Raw genomic sequence first — 22,973 nt, 5'->3', positions numbered from 1 at the left:
GCATTTCTGCCGACTTCCGATACGCTTGTTAATTTTCGGCCGATATTACTGAAAAACGAAATAGACTGCCATAACCTAAAAATCCACGAGTACCATTTTCACTTTTCGTAGTAGTACTGCATTCTTTCAGATTGCATTATTTCTTAGCAACAAGTGCCAACTGTACATATCAAAATTTAACATCCTTTTTTTTTTTAATAATGTTCTTTAATTTAATATGTCATAAATAAATAATACATTACCATCATGGTAAATATACATCTTGCAGGGTGTCTACTGACCCTGGAAAACCTGGAAAAATCAGGGATTATTGTAATCAGGGAAAAATCAGGGAATTTATTTTGGTAGGTTGTAGTTGGCAATTCTTTTTTGTTTATTGATCAGCTTGCATTGACGTAGCATCAAGTGTATCCCCTCCCATTTTTATTTTTGAATGGCAAATAACGAACAGTTCCCACGTCCATTTTCTTTTATTTACCATCGGATTCGGAAGTGGCGTCAAATCACGCGATACAAACTGGTTCAAGCTGGTTTGTTATCTTGCTGACATACGTGCTGCGGCATGTGCTTCCCGCGTTCGGATTACACAGACAGGTGCATTTAATTTTAAGTAATTATGGATGCCCAATGTAAACTGGGCATTTTTGTTAGCTTTGAAAATACATATCACAGACATTTTTGGTGAAGATTCGTCATCGTTGATAGAAATTGGTAGCTGTGGGCTTCATACGGTCCATGGTGCTTTCAAAATTGGAATTTCTGCTACACAATGGGACGTTAGTTTTTTGAGGCACAGTTACTTTTTGTTTAAGCATGTACCTGCAAGGAGGGCAGATTACATTAGAATAACTAGATCAGAGCTTTTTCCCAAGAAATTTTGTGCAATCAGATGGTTAGAAAATACTGCAGTTGCTGAGCGTGCCATGAAAACGTTACCCCACCTAAAGAAATTGGTTAGTGAAGTTTCTATTTCATCTGTCTTTCAATGTAGGTAGTGGAAAGTGCTCTTGAAGATAATCTTCTAGAAGTAAAATTTACATTTTTCCACTCTTTGGCATCAGAGCTGGAATTGTTTCTTACAATGTTCCAACAAAATTTGTTAGTGAAGTTTCTATTTCATCTGTCTTTCAATGTAGTTAAAAGTGCTCTTGAAGATAATCTTCTAGAAGTAAAATTTACATTCTTCCACTCTTTGGCATCAGAGCTGGAATTGTTTCTTACAATGTTCCAAAGTGAAGCACCCATGGCACCTTTTCTGTATGATTCACTGGTAGACATTTTATTAGCTTTGGCAGGAAAGTTTGTGAAACCATAGGTACTGAAGAGCTTTAGGGGAAAACGCAACGTATCTCGATTGGATTTAGATAACCAGGAAAATCTATTGACTGCTAACAATATCAAGTTGGGTTATGCAGTACGCCATGCCATCAAGAAAGAGAAACTACCAGAAAAGTCTGTCCTGTTATTGAAAAATGATGTTAGGACTTGTCCAAAGGTTATGGTAAAAAAACTTCAAGACAAAAGTCCCATAAAGTACAAACTTACCAAAGGAATTTCCTGCTTATGTCTGTCTATGGCTTTAAATTCTGGTGTGAGGAAACAGCGTGTGAAGTATAGTTTAGAATGTTGTCTTCGAAACAGGTGGCTATCAGGACAAGAAGTTGATAACATTGAGTGATCATATGAGTTGGTATGTTCCTCGCAAGATTCTGAAGCACTGTTCTAGTCTTTTTTTCGAGAAGATGGGCATCTTGATCACTTGTGGATGCTCATTCTAAAGGCAAACAGGCCTTCTAAAGTTTGTGAGGATGATGTTGGTACTTTCCCATGGAAATCCATCATTGGAAAGAGGATTTTCAGTGAATTCTAATCTGCTGACTGAAAACTTGCAGGAAGAAACACTGATTGCACAAAGACAAGTGTATGACTTTGTTCAACGTTCTGGAGGTGTAGAGCATGTTGATATCATCAAGTCCATGTTACAGTATGTAAGAAATGCTAGTTGTAGGCGTAAGGAAGCCCTGCAAACAAAACAAAAAGAAAAGGAAGCTACAGACAAGAAGGCAGAAAAAAGAAGAGTTGAAGAGGAGATCAAGGCATTGCAGTTTTAGAAGGCTCAAGTGTTGGATTTGGCTTGTTCTGAAGCAAGTTCTATAGACACAATAGTTGAGTCACTGCGAAATTGACGGCAGCTTCCTTTGACTAATGTTTTTTGCAAAAGTAAGTGTGTGAAATATTTGTAGCAGCATGTTTTATTTGCCATCAATTGAGTCACTTTGGCCATGTCTGGAACAAGAAGGTAATATTTTTACTAATTTAAGTAAGTTGAAATACTTTGAAACCCATCAATGTATTGTTATGCAGTTTTTTCAGTTTCGTGGAATGTCGTAATTGTGTTAAGGAAAACCTGGAAAAATTCAGTTTTAGACCTGGAAAACCTGGAAAAATCAGGGAATTTCATTTACTAGATCTGGTAGACACCCTGATCTTGGTTGTTATGGTAACTATAGTGCAAGTGTGGTAGCTGTCATGCTTCTGTAGTAATTATGGTATCTACAAAGAATCTTTGTTTCTTTTTATATCTTAAAATACAGGGTTCCTACAATCTGGAATGTCAGGGATAGTCAGGGAAAAATAAAGGTGTCAGGGAAAGTCAGTGAGATAGCTATAAAGTCAGGGAAAGTCAGGGAGATAGCTATAAAGTTAGTGAAATGAAGTGGAAAGTAAAATTTCGAAAAATAACTCTGAAAGAAATGTACCTAATCAAAAAACATCATAGGTCTGGCTATTAGCTATGTACATAGATCATCTCTAGTTGCAATAAATTCTGTTCCGCACACTGTATCTTTTGAAGGTTACTGCAGTCTTCTGCATGCAGTAGTGAATGAAGATGTGAAAGTAGTAAAGAAGTTCACTAACTCGGCTTGTATGTCTTAAGTTTTGAGATGTATTAAGTATTATGCTGTATTTACCATTTGTAGTGTTTTGCCAACACACTTACTAGTTTGTTTCAAAATACAGTGGAACCCCTGAATTACACTTTTCAAGGGGAAATCTGAAAAAGGTGTAATTCGGAGGAAAGTGTAATTGAGGGGAAAGTAAAATTTTACTAAAAACTACATGATGATAGATATAATTATTCTTCAAGTCAACGCTTGATGTAATAAAATTTTACAACAACTATATTATTTTTGTTTGCAATAAACTTTAATATTTAATGGCAATCCTAAAACTTAAGTAAAAATATGTTATAGGCCTAACATTAACAACTTGATATTTTTAAATTTTTTTGCCATTGGTCCACATTGTTCTGCGGCATTTTCGATGGACGTTCGATTATGAACAATTGTGTTTAATGTAGACATGAGAAATTCTCAATGCCTTGGCTAAGGACACACGCGATCCAACGCGGTTTTCATACTAACTCAAAATTTTCCATTTTTGCTTAACTGTTAACAGCGTTTCTTTCACGACCACTCGCCATTGCACGAATATCGCGAAAAGTAATCATAAACGTGAATAAATTATCTGTAAAACGTGTCAATAAAGCACGAAAATTTACGTCAAGGTAAACAAAAACAAAGCCCAAAATCACTGGTACCAAACAAACAGAGTGGCGTGCAGTATCTGTTGCAAACTTTTGCCAAGGAGTGAGAAACTGTATTTGCTACGCGGACGTGTTCCTTTCACTACATGGAACGATCACCCTTGAAAAACACCATAATTCAAGGATTTATATATTTTACGGTGATATAGGATGTTAAATAACGCGAACCTAACTTACCTTTCACTTTGTTAAACTTCGGAACTGTTCGGGTGGTGGTTGTGGCTCTCTTGCCTGTGAAAAGAAGGCTACCTGTTTGTTGCATGTGGAGTAGTAAGCTTTTGTGTGTAACCATCCACCTACTTTGTTTTGTTCCAGGTTGATTATGTAAAGACTGTTACAGTTCATTATGTCTGACAAAAAAACTGTATTTAATCAGCTGTGGCTGAACCCAGCTCTGTTTCCAGATTTTTCAGCATGGGTACGTCCTGTAGATGGGCATAATACTCAAGCATTTTGTAGTGTGTGTAAAAAGACTTTGAACTTGAGCAATATGGGAAAGCAAGCATTAGTTTCTCATGGGAAAGGACCAACCCATTTGAAAATGGTGGGAGGTGCAACAAGTCAGACTTCTTTGTCTTCTTTTTTCATAAAGACGCCAGGTAATATTGCAAGTTGTTCTGGATCAACAGCGATTTCAGGCGTTAACCTAGACAAGGGACAGAGTAGTGATTCTTCTTGCTCAAATAGTGTCTTCAGGTCACAAAGCACTCAGCTTCAGATAAACACGGTCACTAGTCAACAGAATGTAGTGCCTCAAAGAAATCTCAACAGTTACGTTTTAAAAGAAGATACAATGAAAGCAGAGATTATTTGGAGTCTGCAGGTTGTGTGCAAGAAAATGTCTTTTAATTCTTGCAGTAACATAAGTACTGTATTTAAAATGATGTTTCCCGATAGTGCAGTTGCCAATGCATTTACTTTAGGAGGAGATAAAGTTGCCTATGTTCTTGTTCACGGGCTAGCACCGTACTTCCAGCAGAATATGCTAGATCGCCTGAAGTTGTGCGACAATTTTGTATTATGTTTTGATGAAGCATTGAACAAAGTAATTCAGCGAGGACAAATGGACATAGTAATTAGGTTTTGGGATGAAGAAAAGCAAATGGTTATTACCAGATTCTTGAACAGTGTGTTTCTTGATAGAAGCACAGCTGAACATTTGCTTAGGAATTTTTTGGATGGGATTGCTCCTCTGTCACCTTCCAAAATAATACAGGTGTCTATGGATGGCCCCAACGTCAATTTGAAATTTTTAAAATGTCTCCAAGAACACATCCGATCCACCACAAGCAATGAAACTTTCACATTACTGAATCTGGGAACGTGTAGTTTGCATGTGGTTCATGGTGCTTTGAAAACTGGCATTGAATCTGTTGGATGGGACATTAGTACCTTGTTGCTACACTTATATTTTCTTTTCCATGATTCTCCAGCTCGACGAGCATTATTTACAGAGCTGACGGAATGCACAATATTTCCTTTGAAGTTCTGTAATGTACGATGGCTAGACAATGCCAAGTGCCTTAAAAGAGCGTTAGAGATATGGGATCATGTTGCAAAATTTATTAATGTAGCTAAGCTTCCGAAGACAAAAGTTGCAAAAACCTTGATTGAAGCCGTTCGTGATCCATTTGTAAAGTGTAAATTGGCATTCTGCAAGACAATTGCAGATGAGTGTGAGCCCTTTCTTAAGAAGTTTCAAACTTCAAAACCCATGAGTCCATTTATTTTTGAAACAGTGCAGAAACTTCTGAGAGAAATTATGAACCGCTGTGTAAAGCCTGACGTGATGAAGTGTACTAGCACAAATCTGCTCTCTATTGATGTAAAAAAAATCAGACAATTTGATCCTAAGCAATAAAGTTGATGTTGGATTTGCAGAAAAATGCTTTCTTGCAGAAGTATCAACCTCTGTAACGGAAAGAGAAAAGCTTGAGTTAATGCATGAATGTCGGGGTATGTTGACAGCCATGACTGCCAAACTTCAAGAAAGATGTCGTTTGAAGTACAAAGCAGTTAGAGGATTGTCTTCTCTAGATCCCTCGATTATTCAACAGTCACCTTCGCTTGGTCAGAAAAGGTTTTCTTTTCTTTTAGATGAGCTACTTGCTTCAAACAAAATAGATGATGAAGTTGCAGAAAAGGCTAAAAAAGAATACTGTAACTTGTGTGATATGAAGAAATCTGTACTTAGTGAAATGCTTCAAGAACACTGCAAAAATAAGGAGGAGGCAAGACTCGATAGTACCTATGGAAACTTCATGAGAGGTAGTGAAGTGTACAAAAACCTGTGGGAAGTAATTAAGATATGTCTTGTGCTCTCCCATGGTAATGCAACTGTGGAAGGGGGTTTTTCAATTAATAAGTCACTATTGGTTGAAAACATGCTAGAAAAGACAGTGATAGCACAACGCCATATTCAAGATGAAGTGCAACAGGCAGGAGGGATTGAGAATGTGAAAATAGATAAAAGGATGTTAGATTATGTGAAAAATGCTCGAAAACGATATCAAGATTATTTGGAACTTAGAAAACAGAAAACAAGTGAGGAAACAACAAGAAAGGGAGAAAAGAGATTGTTAGAAAAACAAGTGAAAGAGTTAGTAGAAGAAAGAAAAAAATTTATGAGGGAAATAGAAAAAAAAAAGGAAGCAATGGAAAGGGAATTAAAAGAACTTGGAGAAAAAAAAAAAAGAGCTTTGCTGTAACTAGTATTTCAAATTTTTTGAATTTATTTGTTACATGTTAACATTTCGTTTTGTAATTGAATTACATATTTATTGAATCACAGTGTTTTGAATTTTTTAATATTCATGTCAAAAATGGAAGTTTTAGTAAAGTTTGTGCTTTGTGTGTGCTTTCTGATATTTATATTTAAGGTGTGGTACGGTTAGCTTAAGGAAAGGAAGAGGCCAATATAATTAGGGCACAGTTAAAACATCAATATTTTTTTGTAAAACTGAATTTTTTTTTGTAATTGGTCAGGGAAGTTTCAATGAATGGTCAGGGAAAAGTCAGGGAAATAAATTTGACTCAGGCTGTAGGAACCCTGAAATAACTATTGGGTTTGTACTGTAGTTATGGTACATCATTCATATTTCTTCGTAAGTTGTTGTTCATTTGTCTTTTCTTCATATTTATTTACGTGCGCCATTACTATTGAGACAGGAAGTTTCAGAAAAAATTTTAACTGGACTTTATAGCACACATTTAATGGCGTAAATGATGAGACCCCGGGCAATTCAAACGCTTTATACGGAAAAACCTACCATGCGGGACCTCGTAAGCGAGTTTTACTGTATTTTTTTCCGTAAATATTAAAACGCTGAATCCTTTGACGAATCCTACATCAGACCTGCCGAAGCTTCGAATCCTGAGGATTCGGCGGATATTGGATTCGGTCGCCCCATCCGTTGTAATACTTAAAAATGTAAATATTTTCTAATTGTTTACTTTTGACTTTTAGGGTAGCCCATTCAAACTTTTTTTAAATAAGTAATGTGATAAATATAAATTAATTGTTATACATAAATGCAATAAGGATTTATCAACACAAAATGTATGTCTAATGAATTATTTTCACATTAATTTCTACCAAAATTATTTTTACATTTGTTTGGCCTCCTGAAACTGCAGGTTATATTCGGGCCAATACGGTAATTCAGTGAACTAACGCGTAACTACCGTCGTAGTACATACTTGCCATGAAAGAATGCGGGCTATCAAATGTAGTTAACTTGGCACTCGACAGAGATAGCGCTTTGCATGCAATTGGCGAGATATCTATATTCGACTACGTGCGCACGCGCTATACGGGAAGCAACATAACCCAATACGAATAATGCCAACTAGCGCTGGCTATATGTTCATAAGCGGTACACTGTCTTTAAAAGAAAATTTTAATGTCAGACAACTTCGTATTTCCGTTAACTAAAAAGTGGTAATTTCCGAATAAATATTAGATTACTACTTTAAAATACACCGTTTTATACGGAAAAGATACCTACACAAAGCACTCGGCATCTACTAGCACGGCCAAAAACATCAAGCGAGTTTACAAGAGAAGTTATTTTATCGCAATTTTGACGGCCAAAAATATTGGTGCGTGCGCAGTCCTTTCAAAGAAGCAACACTATTTAAAAATTGCTCGAGATTAGAGGTGGGACGATACCACATTTTCGATACTCAATTCTGTATTTTTTCAATTCGATACTTTCGATTCTCCAGGGAAAAATATTTTCCCATTAAGTAACAATTATTTCACATAACATAAATTAGTTTTAAACTATATAATGCACTCAACTTTAAAGACTTGCGTATAAAAATCAATATAAAAAATAAAAGTGAAATACAAAATGAGAAACAGTGGCTTTATAAAATGTTTTGAAGTCCTTTCTTGGAGGGGGGGGGGGGGGGGGGGGGGGAAAGTCACGAAGCCTAAATTAGAAATAAAAAAATTAGACTATTGTAAAAAGAAAATTAGAAATTTTTGCTTGTTTGTTCATTTTACAAACAACTTTATGCAACAGAACAATTTTCAATAAAATTTTAACTTGAGAAACGTAAATTACAAAACAATCCGATCGTAAGAAAACAATAACAAACAGGTATATTCAAATGAATGCACAAAATATGAGATCAGTGCCTTGGTAAAGCGCGTGCACCATTTTCATAATCATTGCTAGTTTGCGCCACTAGTCTCGCTTGGTGCTGGCCATAGATGCTACTAGTGAAGTGCACAGTCTTCCTGATACTATCCATATCTATGGTGCGATAAAGTTATTTTCTTACGTTTGCAAAGGTAAACAATGAACGTTTTTCAAAATAAAAGCATTAAAACGTAGTTTACCAGAAGGAATATAACAAAAAAATTTGTGAATTTTAGGACTTTTCCGCTTCGTAAAAACGTATGAAACGGGAAATTAATGATTTTATAAGTGTATGTTCCGGGAAAGTAAACCATTGTAAATATAGTACTTTCGGCGGGACCAAAATTAATCAGCGTATGACACTGGAATATGTATGAAACGGGAACGTATCATCGAGGTTCTACTGTAGTTGTATTTTGTACGATGGCGACTCAAAACTTAATTAAATACAAATGAACAAGCATTCTGGTATCGAAAAAATGTATCGAACTTACAGTTTTGATACTCGATACTTTGCGATACCGTCAAGTATCGAAGGTATCGAGGTAATGAAGTATCGAAAATCCCATCACTACTTGAGATATCCGTGTGGGGTCTTTTTGAAAAAAACCTTTAAGAACACACTAAGCCAAATGAATTTATCAGTTTGCATACTTAGCTTTTAAATTTTGTTTGTGGAATTTGAAAAAGTATTTAATGTTTATTTTCATTTTGTTTCTTGAAACCATTGAAGGGACTTATATTACATCTTTATCTTGTTTATTTGCTATATGTTATGGTTATCCCTCATATCTCAGAGTTGCCCTATGCATGATGAGTAGACTGAGCTCTAGTCCACAGCCTAGTACTTAGAGGCAATACTGCACTAGATTTACCTGCTAGCGTCACACTTATCCTGCCTTTATCACATGTTACAAACTAAAAATATTAGAATGGAGTTGATTGTGATGAATGAGTATTAGTTGTTTGGGGATTCTTCTAATCTCTAAATAGGTACAACTTATACTAGCAATGTTACTTACAGTAAGGAACAATCCTACTTTTTTTTTCTATAATTAATTCAGGAATCAGTAGAAAAAATCTGTGGGGCTGTAACGGGTCTAACGGCTGTTGGTTTCACGTGAAACGTCTGTCAGTGTCGCTTTTAGTGTAATGGTTTAAAATAAAAACAAGACACTTGACTTTGTAGTAAAAATTTTAATTCAAAACAGACACTAAATGGTAGAATTACTATTCGCTTCAATTAATATTTGATGAAAATTTTGTTTAACATTGGCCTGTGGTATGAGAAATAAGATACACAAGGCATAATATCAACAGTACTGTTTTTTTGGTGATTGTACAATCTGTATTGCACAGTGCTGTGGGTTCTCTATACACAAAGACACGAATCACCGCACTGTCACGAGCTACACTGAACATAATTTTTTTTCTTAACCTAAGTTAAAACTGTGTTTGGGAGGTCTAGGTAGGGAAGACTAGTGCATCTCGTCTCAGGCTGAAGTCTATATACAGTGCAACCTCAATTTAACGAAACTGAATGGAATTGGAAAATATTCGTTTTACCAAGTAATTTGTTACAATGAGGTTTGTTATATCAAAGTTAAGTTGGACTACGATTCCTTTTAACAAGGTACAATGTTTTATTTCAAAAGAGTTTACACAACTTTCTGTCAAATTAGAAATCACAATCAATAAACAATATTCGCATATAAACATAGCAAATCAACAATGTGGTTATGGTAGCTTAGTCGTCATTTTGTTTCTCTTGATTAGAGAAAGTCACAAATTGTGGTCTGCTTACCAACGGTGTTAGTTATCATATCCAAAGCACAAACCAATTCCGTGATGGATTTGACTACACCGTCACTTAAACCACCTTTTTTTTAAAAATACACATTTTATTACATCTAGAGCTTTACGAGCATCTTTTATTGTAAAATCACATTAGTTAATTTGACTCTCTTTTTCCTCACCTTCGTCTTCATTAGCAAATGGCAATACAGATGTGGCAATTTCAGTATCAGTGAGTTCTCCACAGACGGCTAAATCATCATCAAAGGTAACAAACTCTTTGAAGTCAGTCTCTTGAAGGTTGAGTTCTTCTTGAACTCTTGGCCAAGTCTTGGCAAGTTCTCCTTATCACATGGGACTTTAAATCTACTCTTTTTGAAGCATTTTGTGATGGTTTTTTCACTGACTTGATTCCAAGCCTTGGCAATCATCCACATGGCTTGTAACATGTCAATTGTAGTTGGTGTTTGGTGTTCAATATCAGCAAGATACTGTCTGACAACTTCCTTCCTGTAGTGCATTTTGAAGCTTTGAATGATACCTTGGTCTAGTGGTTAATGTTTGGAAGTGGTGTTTGCAGGCAAGTACTTTATTTTTATGTTGGTCAGATTAGGACTGTCTCGATGTGCAGTACAATTATCAACGAACATAATAATTTTCTTCTTTTTTCTTCATCTCCTTATCAAGACTTTTAAGCCAATTTTTAAAGCATCACAGTTCATCCAAGCCTTAATGTTTGATGTGTAATCTGTTGGCAAATAATTGATATTTTTAAAACATTGTGGTTTTTTGTATTTTCCAATGATGAATGGTTTAATTTTGTATGTTCCAGTACAGTGTGTCCCTAGCAACACTGTTAAATGAAGTTTGCTGTTTTACCGCCATGACAATTATCGCCTTTGAATGATAAGTTTTGTCAGGTAAACATTTGTAGAATGTCCTGTTTCACTAGGTACATTAAAGATATCTTGGGGTAATATCCCTCGGTCTGCTCTGCAAGTTTGTCTTTACACTTATCACATACCGTATTTACTCGCATAATCGTCGCAGCAATTTTACCAAATTTTCAGGAGAAAAAAAAATTTAAAGTAAATTTTTTTTGTAAATCGCTTGAAAATGCTAAATTAAAGAAGTTAATACATGGTACCTATATGTAATATTTATTTACAATACGCGCAAATTAAACAAAACAACTTTTGGTTACAAGAAGTTTGGCAAAATAAAAATATAGTATAAACACGACATTGCGAAAAAATCAATAAAGAAAATACATTTTTAAAACATATTCAGTCTCTACACTCACCAAGTTTATCTATTCATTGTCTGAACTAGATTCTGATGCATCAGATTTATTTGCCGGGACGTCAACGTCATCTTAGTCGCCGCTGTCGTCACGTGTTATTCAAGTTGTCTGTCTGTTTTCGCGAGTCACGAACAAGTTTTTCTCTTACTGAAAATTCTCTTCCATGCTCTTCTGCAAATGCAATTACGCGCAACATGAAAGTGGCAGTATACGAATTGTATTTACCCATATTTTTACAAAATGAACTTTCTCGAACTCTGCAATTACCGGTACTTTCCACTCCAATGCAAAAGAGATAAAACAATGGCATGACAGCATCTTATCTTCCACACGCATTCTTTCCTCCCACACGGCCAATTAGGACATGCCGCTCAAGGTTTGGACCAATGATAAGCGCCACACGCCACGTGAAAGGAGGCTGTTCCATTGTGTTTACTGCTGTTCCGATCGCGCCACACGCCACATGAAAGCAGGCTGTTCCATTGTGTTTACGGCTGTTCCATTCGTGCGTTTCGCCTCGCGCCTCAGTCGTCGTCAATAAATAAGGGTGCGACAATTATGAGGAGAATCTTAAATACCAAATTCATTACCTCAAACAATAGGTGCAATGATTATTCGAGTAAATACGGTACTTCTTCATTTCTTTTTTTAAAAAATTTTAATCCACCCGTTGCTAGCACGGAACTTTGCATTTCCCAATTCTACTGCAAACTGTTGAGCTTTTTCTTGAAGAATAGGGCCCTTTCGTTTGCCACATTTTTGTCTTGCCACTGTTTAAACCATTTCAAAACACATTCCTCTACATCCGTGTATTCACATAATTTCAGTCGTTTACTGTTTACTAGATCTCTCTCCCGAAACATCTCAACTGTTTTTGGAAACATATACTGTGTTAGTCTGTGCTATCATTGTTGTGGTTTTCGAAATACCTGTTTCGTCGCTCAACTGTTGCTTACGATGTTCGTTTGTGCTGTCCTCGCTGTTGTCACATAGCTGGGTTCACCTGTGCGTCTCTGTGTAGCCGTTGTTTTCAATTTTTATCTGTTAAGTTTCATCTTTGGGTTATTCTGTTTACGGTTGAGCACCTTAATTTTCTTTGTAAATGGAACAGGAATATTCATTTAAACTTAACTTATTTGTTAATTTGTACATTTACATGAAAATAACTGTATCACTACAAAATAGTCACCATTTATGCTTTGTGTTGCCCCAGTACCTCCAATATTTAAAGTTATTTTTAAATTGTAGTTTGAATAGCTTTCCAATATTAACTGTAAAACAAAAGAAAGACGAATTGTTGAATATTTGATTATCTTTTCCATGGTTTAAAAAAAAACTATGCCGAATGAACACATCAATTAATGTTTTAAATTATTAGCCAATTTTTGTAAGTTCTAAAGAACCAATCATTAAAAATTTTGCAAGTTACTTTTTTTTTACTTATTTCGTGCCGTCAGTTTACTCCACAGTAAGGTACAGGTCTACATTATTGAAGTTTTGATAATTTTTAACGTTAAATACACTTACGCAAATAAATAATATGTATATCTATATAATTTTCACAAGAGCTCAAAGAGTTTGGATGTTTATATTGATGCAATAATTTTAAGCAAACTATATATTCTTACAAAAGTAACAATAAAAAAAATTAGAGAAAATTTCAAGAAAATAATATAAAACAAAAATAAAATGGACCCAAATAATCCAAATATTTCAACTGTGTTTTATTACTTCCACGATCCCCAATAGGAGACTTCGTACTAAGCTGATTCTTGACTTCTGGTAAGAGATTCAATTCCTCTTCCTCTTAATGACATCCTTCACAAAAGACACGGAGTAGAACGGAAACTCAGGTGCCTTGCTGACGAATTACCATGGAACACAGAAGACATGCAAACATAGCAATTTGCTAAAGTGCTCAAATATAGTGAAAAATGTATAAGTTTCTTGCTCATTCAAGCTAGGCCAATTGATTTTAAAAAAATTTACTTCAACAATTGAGAATTTTTATTTCAGTAAATATTTTTGCAAATAAAAACATTTGACTGAAAGGATGCTGATCACAAACACAGGGAGGCCAACTGTGAAATTTAACTCTGGCCTTTTCCATACAACTACCACTTTAATGTCTCTAAAACTGTTAAAGCTTTTCTATTACAGTTTGCAGCCTGCTACCCCTTGCCGGGGCGAGCAGCCCATGTCCGTCCCTACCAGGACAGCCAGTTACAATCATTCTTTTTGAACCCAGCTGACTGACTTCACCATGGCTAGTCGCGTAGACATGTTAGGGACTCAAAACTAAATTAAAATGCTTGATTATGTGTTAAGTAGATTATTGCAGCATTCATAAATTTATTCTGACACATAAAAAAAAAAGATAAATTATAATACATGGACTATTTACAAGTGGCATAAAATATATAAAAAAAGACATAAAAAAACTACAATCCTTATGTGATTCCCGGCCGTAGCGATCACGTTACCAACACCAAGGCCTAGCCTTTGCATAAGTCTCAGTCCGTACTTGAAACACGCAGGGGGGAGGGGGAGTCCACACCAAAGCTTGCCTACCGTCCCAAACCAACTTCTTCTTCCACCAATAACAAATTAAAATTTTACTTACAGTAATTCTCGCAGTGTAGTAGAAATTTACCAAAACTGTAGCGCCTCCGGGTACCCGGGGTGTACACTTTGCGTAGGTGACGCACGTAACACAGTCAAACGGCAGCGGTCTTCGCACTTTGGGACGAGGTGCATTAACACTCGCGACTCACGAGAAGTTTAAGATTTCTTACGGTAAATATGTTGCTGTCCCTTCCAAATTATAAAAAAAAACAGCTGATCCAGGCCGCGGCAGTGACGGCACCGCGTAGCACTCTCCAGGGTTAACAGCTAACAACGACTGTGTGGGTTGCGTCCATACTTCGTGCACGGAGCTACACCGACACCTCATGTTCACAGCTGTTCAGCTGTTGGTCAACACCCGCAAGCCACTCTTGTCGCCAGAGTCCAAACAGTCTCTCCCCTGCATACATCACACACCCGTGATGTCATCCACCACCCTCCGCTAAATCCCCCTCTTTCATACGTGGACAAGTCCATTCAACAGACGTAAATGACCGCACAGAAAACCAAAGTCTTTGATTAATTTTAACTGAGACTTTTGAAGACAAATAAAAATAAATATGAAAGCATTAACTAAAAAATTACGTTAACATTAAAATTAAACATAGTTAAACATTAAACATAATAACATGAGACACCAGAAGTGTCTCAAGTTCAATATAATTTTTAAAATATATATTTTGTTTGCATCATAACTAATTCTTCAATTTTTTAAACACAAATCATTATATAAATAGCTTACATATTGTTACAATTTTAATAATAATCGTTGGGTGGGAAGAACTGGGTTCGTATAGGGATAGCCCAATTATTATTTAGCATAGTTTTATTGACTGCTAATATTTACAACACTAATACATAATCTTACTTAAAGTGCCTACTAATCAATGACTCGCACTCAGTATCTCAAGTCCTCACACACCGCACACCTCGCTGGGCTGCACCCCTCGGGCAACTCTCGCCGCAGCACTCCTCATCGCACTCCGTCGCTGCCGTCACACTCCCTTCGCCGAGGAGCTCACTACAACTCGCCGAGCCACTGCGTCGCCGCTGTCGCACTTTCCTTCGCCTAGCCACTGTCTCGGAGGCTGGCATCCAGGCTTATGTAGACCCTGGCGCCCTTTTAGAAGTGACGAGCGCGGCTGGGGCCAGTCGAGTCATCCTGTGCAGACCCGCAATACACCAGTCAGTAATACCAGCTCTTAGGTGCACAGCCATTCAGGGGAGCGCTTGCCTGCCATTGGCTGTGCTAGTAGAGGAGGTTGAACATATATAAATCCCTTATTTTTCATTGTCCGGTTTGTGCCTGATGCCAGTTTCCCGTTTCCGAAACGTCACAAATGTTTGTAATAGACACCTACTGTGGTCATCGGATCTGTCTTTGTGTTGTCCATAATACCTGTTTATTTTCATCATTATGTTGATATGTTTGTTGCGATTCTCAGGTTTGTTGTCAGTCTGTATTTACGGTTCTTTTTGAAACTCATCATTGTTAGCTTACTAAATTTGTCAGCGCTGGTGATTTCTAATGATAAATTCAAAACATAGTGATTCTCAAGTGTTTTGAAACAGAAAAGACGGATGTGAAGTTGATAAAGAAATGCTCAAATGTGTTGATGTACTTAAGTGGTATTCCATGCATAAATAACTACCACAGCAACACCGTAGCACACTGGTTTGCAAATTGTATTATTTGTTTGTTTATTTTTACTACCCACCGCTCTTGGCTATAAGTAAGTCCCTTTGATACACCCAAGGAACTACTGTGGCCCAGCACACTTTGTGTTCTGTTAGGATTAAGGCATCCCAGCAATTAACTGTGAATTGACATACTTTCCTTGAACTGATGGTATTTTTGGACGTCCACACTAATGCTGGTTGATTTTGATGAATAATTTTCCAGTCTCGCTTGTGGACAAAAAAATATGTACATTCAAGCTTCTTTGAGAAAGTGTGTGGAATGATTCACATACTGGTAAATGCTTGAAACATTTTCTTAGATTAAGTCACAATAAAATAAATGGTCTTAAATCTGATGCATTTTATGTTTTTGCACATTCTGTAATCAGGCACCATTAGAGCTATTTGCAATGAGATTTTTTCGGTTGTATTTCAGCAGTACAGTACCTACCTATTTCCTGTTTCTATGAGGTTAGATTTCACAGTTCACACGTACATTAATTCATGCATGTGCAGTGCTTTTAAAGAAACACTGAGTGGTGTCTGTTCCCTAAAAACTTTTAAAGAATTTGCTGAGGGAAAATTAGTCATATTTCCCTACTTAGTTTTTAAATTATATTTTTGGAAAATTAATTTCTTCTTGAAACCATTGAGGGACTTGCATTAGCCTTATCTTCATTTTTTTGCTTTATAATGGTATGTTTCCCACTCGTATCAGTTCATAGCCTTGCACTTAGAGGCGATACTGCACTAGAAGCACCAGCGAGCATCGCACTCATCATGCCACCTCTTTGACAAAAGTTACAAACTAAAGATATGACAATGGAATTGATTGTGATGAATGAGAATTAATGGGTAGGGGATTTTTCTAACCTTAAAATTGGGATAACTTGTTTAAATCAGACAACGAACCATAAACTCGTCAGGATTTACTACATAAAACCTACAGTACACTGTTTCATCAATACGTGGTTGAGCTGGTGCCAAGAGAAATCAGACTTTCATAACTTGAAAGAAGAACAAATTTGCAAAGCTTTGAATTAGCTAGTCATGTTCTCATGATGAGTTTTCTGTTTTGGTCCTCTTCCCTTCTGCAGGTCAACGCTACACAAAATGTAAAATTCAAATACATTTGTAGATGTAAATAATGCTTACATTCTGAAGCCGCGCTAGAATTTTTTGCCAGAATCATAAAAGTGGCTTGCCACCATTATGCAAAGAAAGTGGTATACTAGCTACAGATAGACAATTTAAACTATTATGAAACTGCTCTGTTAAAAGGAAAAAAAATAAAAGAAAAAAATAAAACAACCTGTGTTTGAACCTGATTTTCGACTAGGCATTTTTATTTTAAAATACCGTCCTGCCCAATCTGTTAAACTTAATTAATCAGTTATAATGTTAACCTTTGTCATTGTGCATCTTCTGCCATGGATAGCAGTACTGTTACACGTTTCCGTTCCGACGCATTGATGAAATTACTTTCCCAAATGCCGTATACCTAGAGCTAAGATGTTACACCACAAAAATTAACTGACTTTGCTAAGGTATCTAATTTACGAACAGGAAAAGTAGTTAAGTTATATAATCGTAACTATGGGGCACACACACCACAATTTTGTTTGTTGATTTAAGATCATAAAGAAGTGGTCAATTCCGATTCCGGAATCAGTCGATTCCACTATAATCGTGGGATTCAGAATACAATGGTTTTGGAATCGACCATGACCGATTCCTGCATTGTTTTTAAGTTTGCAAAATACATCTCCTATGAAACGTAAGAAAATATTAAAATGCATGCAAATATAATTTTTAAACTATATAATAAAATCTTTTTTATGGAACTGATTTACGATTTTTGGTGATTAGCGTAGCGTATTTATTTACTTGCACCGCCTTTTCCCAACAGTACAAATGCTGTATCTACTTTCCTGCTTTAAGCGAAAACATTTTTCGGAAATTACTTTGCAGCAGCACTGCATTTAATCGTAAACCTTTAAAAAAAATTAGACAAAACCATAAATGTTTAAAGAAAATAATGTAAATTTTACTTACTAAACGTTAACTATTTGATCATGGCATCTACGTTTTGGCATTGTAAACAACCTAATTTTTTGTTTGTGCTACCTGCCATGGTAAACCATACGGCCATGAACCAAATCTTTGGTGACGTGAAAGTGAAAATTAAGATGTTTCACATCTCTGCACTTTAACTTTAAAGAATTATAAATGAAATAATTTTTGAATGAGATTTTACCCTAATTCACAGTGGATTATTGCGACCATATTAAAAAAGTTTAAAAGCAACATAACCAAATTGCTGTAAATCGGTGTTCTTGTGCGTGTTCAGCTATGCTTGTTTTACATTAGAAATATTTTGGAAAGGCAGTTGGCAAATCGGGATTTCCAAACATTACTGCTGAAATGTTCGTAAATTTTTGTTACTAAACATAAACAATCTTTTGAAAGTAGTTGTGTTAGTTTAGAGGAATTGTTTCCGATAAATTTCTGAAATGAATTAAATGTTAACACGCAATTATTTGAAGAGTTTAAATATTTTGTGTAAGAAAATCTCACCATAAAATGTGGAAATTTTGAGATGCTTAAACATGCACAGATCTTTCTTACTCAAGAACCGAAAATTTATTTTCTCTTTACGGTTGTGAAGAACTGCAAGACTGGATGGATTTATTCTTTTCACCAAGTGAGATAATTAAGTTCTAGGTAATATATTAAAACGTAAGCATCTCTGACATTTTATTTTAGTGTGGTGCATATTTTTTTCTTATTGTTTCCATCATAATGAGATACTAAAGTTTTATTTTTACATTTCCCTCTATTTTTTTTTCACGCTGGTCCCTTGAAATATGTAAAAACAAGATTATATTGTCATTTTATTTGGATCATTTAGTTGTGCTTGAAAATAAAATTCTTAACCGTACAAACCCTCTTTTTTTACAATAAATAAATTGAGTTGATAATGTAAGGTATCTAAAGTTGGTTAAGTTATAACATTATTTCCAATTTACGTCATAAGACATCTTTGATTATTGGCAGTGTTTGAACATTTGTTTCGTCTAACTATATGCAAGGTTAAAAGGCCAAATTGTGCTAGAAATTCAAGGTAGCGTAACTTGAGGGTAATGAACATGCTTTTTAACTTTATATAAGCTGTATATAATGTTAATTTCTGCACATAAAACAAAACATAAGGTAAGTCATTTTAAAATCATAAACAACCTTTTTTTCTGAGTATATTACTCTGTTGAACGTCATCAGATAAAAGTTAAGGAATCGGAATCATGTTATTCGAAGAATCGACCCTTTAATTTAAGAATCAAAAATTGAATCGGAAACAGTATATTTTAGGAATCGGCCCAACACTATTATAAAGCACTATTTTTGAGCAATTGTTTTGCAATAACTAGCAATAATAATCTTCGGAAAAGTGAAGGAATATATGACATTTCACTGTTTTTGGACAGAAATACATGTTATAAATTGGGATGCCTGTTTGAAAATTGGAGTGTTACGGTAATAGGATGTTTGACATTGTCTGGCATAGTATTTGTGCAGGCATTATCGATAGTTATCAGCGTGGCCTAGTAAGAGTAGGGGTAATTACTGATAAGCCCGTGAGAAGCCATTACTTAAATGCCTCCCGGTTATTTTTTTAAGCGCTCTTGATTTTTATCAAAATAGTACTATTAAATTTATCAATATTTGTGGGTAAAGTATGTATCTTTCCATATATCAGGCAATAGATTTGTTTTATGGATTATTGTGAATAATTACATGGTCACTATGATGCAAAGAAGAAAAAAACTTAATGAATGTAATTTGGATACAACCAACATCTGGTTTGTTTACTGCTGTGAAGCACCATTAAATTCTTTGTTATGAATCCGTGCTATGTTAAAGAAACTTTAAATGAATTAAATTGGGAGATTGTTGAAGCCCACAACTAATTCTTAACTTTCAAATAATTATTTTCTTATACACCATTACTTGAAATATATCCTTTTTTTTTTCATCTAGCTACTAAATGACTTCATGACTACGTATTTTCTTCCCGTATTAATATTTCCCATTTTATGACCATTTTTAATCATATAAGGTTTTTTCAATAACCATAGATGATTGTGTTGTTATTTGGGTAAATACAGTACACCTGTCCCTCGAAATAAGGGTCTTATTCGTTCCAGGAAAACAGTGTACTAATCAAATACGTATTTTCCATAAGATTGTATGTTAATCAAAATAATTTATTTTCCAATCAGGTCAATGTGCTTACTGACTACCAATTAAATAATATAAAGATTGTACTCCTGTTAACATATAGTATAAATATATATTTTAATATCTTTGAAGTACATTTGATTAAATGTTTAAAGACATTTTTATATTAAGCAACCTAAAATTAAATTTGAAAAATTTACGTACTACATTGTTTATGTAATAGGACTTGGGCATAATATTACTAAGAAGGAGCTAACATTTCTGAATTAGAAAATTATGTTATTAATATAGAATATATATTTCAGTTTTAATAATAAAAATTAAAAGAAGCCTAAACTTGTTGTTTTCTATTATTAGAAATATTTTTAACCTATTAACATAATTCCTGACTCCGTTGTTTACTAAATGTGTGTGTGCAATGATTTGCACTGACACATCCCATCTTCAAAGAAAAGAAATATGCAGTGGATGAAGTGAATAGCTGTTAAGTAAAGAACAAAATATTGTTTGTTGATTTGTCAACAACAGTGCTACTTTGAATCTATAACCGCACTACTTCAAACAATGTTTTAATTTATCTGTGTCGAACAGCGTTACTTCGAGGGGTGGGTTTGCTTTTCTCTCTCTCTCTCTCTCTCTCTCTCTCTCTCTCTCTTCTCTCTCTCTCTCTCTCTCTCTCTCTCTCTCTCTCTCTCTCTCTCTCTCGCCCCCCCCCCCCCCTCCTTTATTCCACTCAGTGTATAAGAGTGACTCATATACACACCTCTCTACCTCTCCCTCGCTTACCCCTCTCTCTCCCTTATCGCAGTCAAATGAAATTAGAATTTTATTTGACTTTGAATTCCCAAAGCTTTGTAAGCCCATAAAAATCAGGAGAAACCATCAGTGATCATATTTTAAGCCAAGTGTGTTACCATTGCACCACATTTGTCTGTTGTTACACTTGTTAATATGCTTTTATTGTGGGCAGATGGAGTGTTGACAGTGTGTCTGATTTTATTTACAGGTTCCTTCAGAAAACTTTGTCAAAACCATTGCCAATTTTGTAAAGAACTTGCAATCCGTGGATAATCTGGACAACGTGGCTATCCAAGTGTTTGGTCAAGCAACAGACAAACGAACTGCCAAACTGAAGCAGAGTGTTCAGTATTACATGAACGGAACCAAAGATGGGTTTCTCCGGTACAGGCTGCAAGCATCAGGTGGGAAACGTATGTCCTTACTAACCTGCCTTATGCACTACTTACCTTTTTGCAGCTGGGATTCTTGGACACGCATGAATTAACATCAACATCTGTTTTGTTTTCCATATGTTTTCAAACTCATTCTGTACTTCGGGATTCTTGGTTCTTTGGGATTCCAGCTTTTTTGGAGGATTAATTTCAAAACTTATTATTAGAAACCTAATAATGGTTATGTTACTTAAAAGTTGGGTTATTTCTTTAAAAAAATAACAGCTATACAATTCTTATGAATAACCTCTTATAAATTCTATTTTTTTTTAATGTATGGTCTTACTGCGTTTGATACTACAGGTGCGGAGAAATTCTAACTGTCGATGCTAAATTTTTGTTATAAAATGACAGCTTTATGAACTCCAGACTGTATTTGAGAGCTTTTCTGATGCCATTTTCATCAGTAGTGATGGTTTACATCTGTTTAAAAACAGCATGCTGCAGATATGAATTAAAATTTAATTTTACTGCTGCAAAAGGAAAGCAGTCGTTCAGAAATCAAGCCTTTAAAAAGAAAAGTATGTGTGTGGTTACTTTGCTGACACAGGGAAGAAGAGAGAGAGGAAGTGGGAAGGACCTGTGACACTATGAGTGCTCTCTTGTGACAAGTCAAGTTTTATTTTTGCCCTGTTGAGCCTAAAATTTGGGTAATTAATGAAAATTGTTGTGGTTTGTCTGTAGTTTCTAGTATAATAAAGGTGGTTATAGTTGTAATTCATTATAAGACAGAAGTGCATATAACAGCAATAATTATAATTAAAATAACAAATGTATTGCATATGACAGGGAAGGTTATTTTTGTACAAGAAAAGGAAAGTTTTAGGAGTGAAACATGAATATATTACCAGGCATGCATATTTTGTTTTAAATTATTGAAGCGGTGCAAAATGAACATACCCCAGAGTCATGGTAATCCAAACTAATTGGGATAGGACCTTTTCAGATTAATTTAATAATTGCTGTAAGGCAACAGTATGGTAAAATACATTTGTACAAGTGTTAAGTTATCATGTAACACAGCCTGTAAAAACCTTTACAAGAACTAAATCACTAAACATGTTGAAAACCGAGTCAAGACTTCAAACTACGAACTGAGCCCTTCTGTTGTAATTTGAAACGAGTATACTGTACTAGTAGGTAAGGCCAGTGAAAGCAGCTTGGATGACATTTCCCTCCCCTATTCTACCACCACCTCTCTTTTACATGACTGATCAATGATTTAAGGTCCCATTTATGTGTTACAAATGTATTGCAGTACATTGTAGTGACATTTTCTATGGTTACATGTGTGTATATAACACATATGCTAATTATCAGTAGTAGTTAAATCATATCACTTAAGTACTCAAAGATGTCAACAGAAGTAATTTATGATTTTTTTTACTAACGGACTTGAAAGTTATTTTGTATAATCTTGGTTGTACTGGATTTCTTATGACAAAATGTGATGAATTTTGGGTATGTCTTGAGTATTGATGGTATATTAGTAGGCTTAGTATACAGTAAATATTTCTATACTTTAAAATATTTTTTGAAGGAATGTATACAGGAAATGAGTACTAATGCATTAGATGAGTTTTAGAGTTTCACCTCCCTCAATTTACATTTTTTTGCAAGTAACACTTTTTTTCTTTGTTCCCCTGAAGAGTGTAAATAAAGGGTTTTTGCTGTAGTTTATTTTGAATACAGTTAAAATGTATTAAACAGCTAATGCCAACTTTTTTTTATTCCTTTGAGAAAAATTCACTCTGTATGATGTTTAAAATAGCCTACACTTTTTACAGGAAGCTGTTGACTATTCACAATTCATTTTTGTACAAAAAGAAAAAAAAATCAACACA

At 35.1% G+C, this 22,973-nt stretch overlaps 1 protein-coding gene across 5 annotated transcripts in view; it reads left to right on the top strand.

Annotated features, from left to right (window-relative positions):
* Positions 1 to 22,973, top strand: part of LOC134535542 (constitutive coactivator of PPAR-gamma-like protein 1 homolog) — a 233,913-nt gene that overhangs the window by 53,776 nt on the left and 157,164 nt on the right. For 3 of the 5 annotated variants that reach the window (XM_063374692.1, XM_063374694.1, XM_063374696.1), the window contains exon 7: positions 20,904 to 21,108. In XM_063374692.1, the coding sequence (XP_063230762.1) occupies positions 20,904 to 21,108 (205 nt within the window). The remainder of the gene's footprint in view (positions 1 to 20,903; positions 21,109 to 22,973) is intronic. The other 2 variants (XM_063374693.1, XM_063374695.1) reach the window with 1 other exon arrangement.

This window comes from Bacillus rossius, chromosome 8, assembly GCF_032445375.1.
Source record: "Bacillus rossius redtenbacheri isolate Brsri chromosome 8, Brsri_v3, whole genome shotgun sequence".
Lineage (NCBI taxonomy): Eukaryota > Metazoa > Arthropoda > Insecta > Phasmatodea > Bacillidae > Bacillus > Bacillus rossius.
Note: the sequence above shows the minus strand (reverse complement) of the source record. Positions and strands in the feature narration are given on the sequence as shown.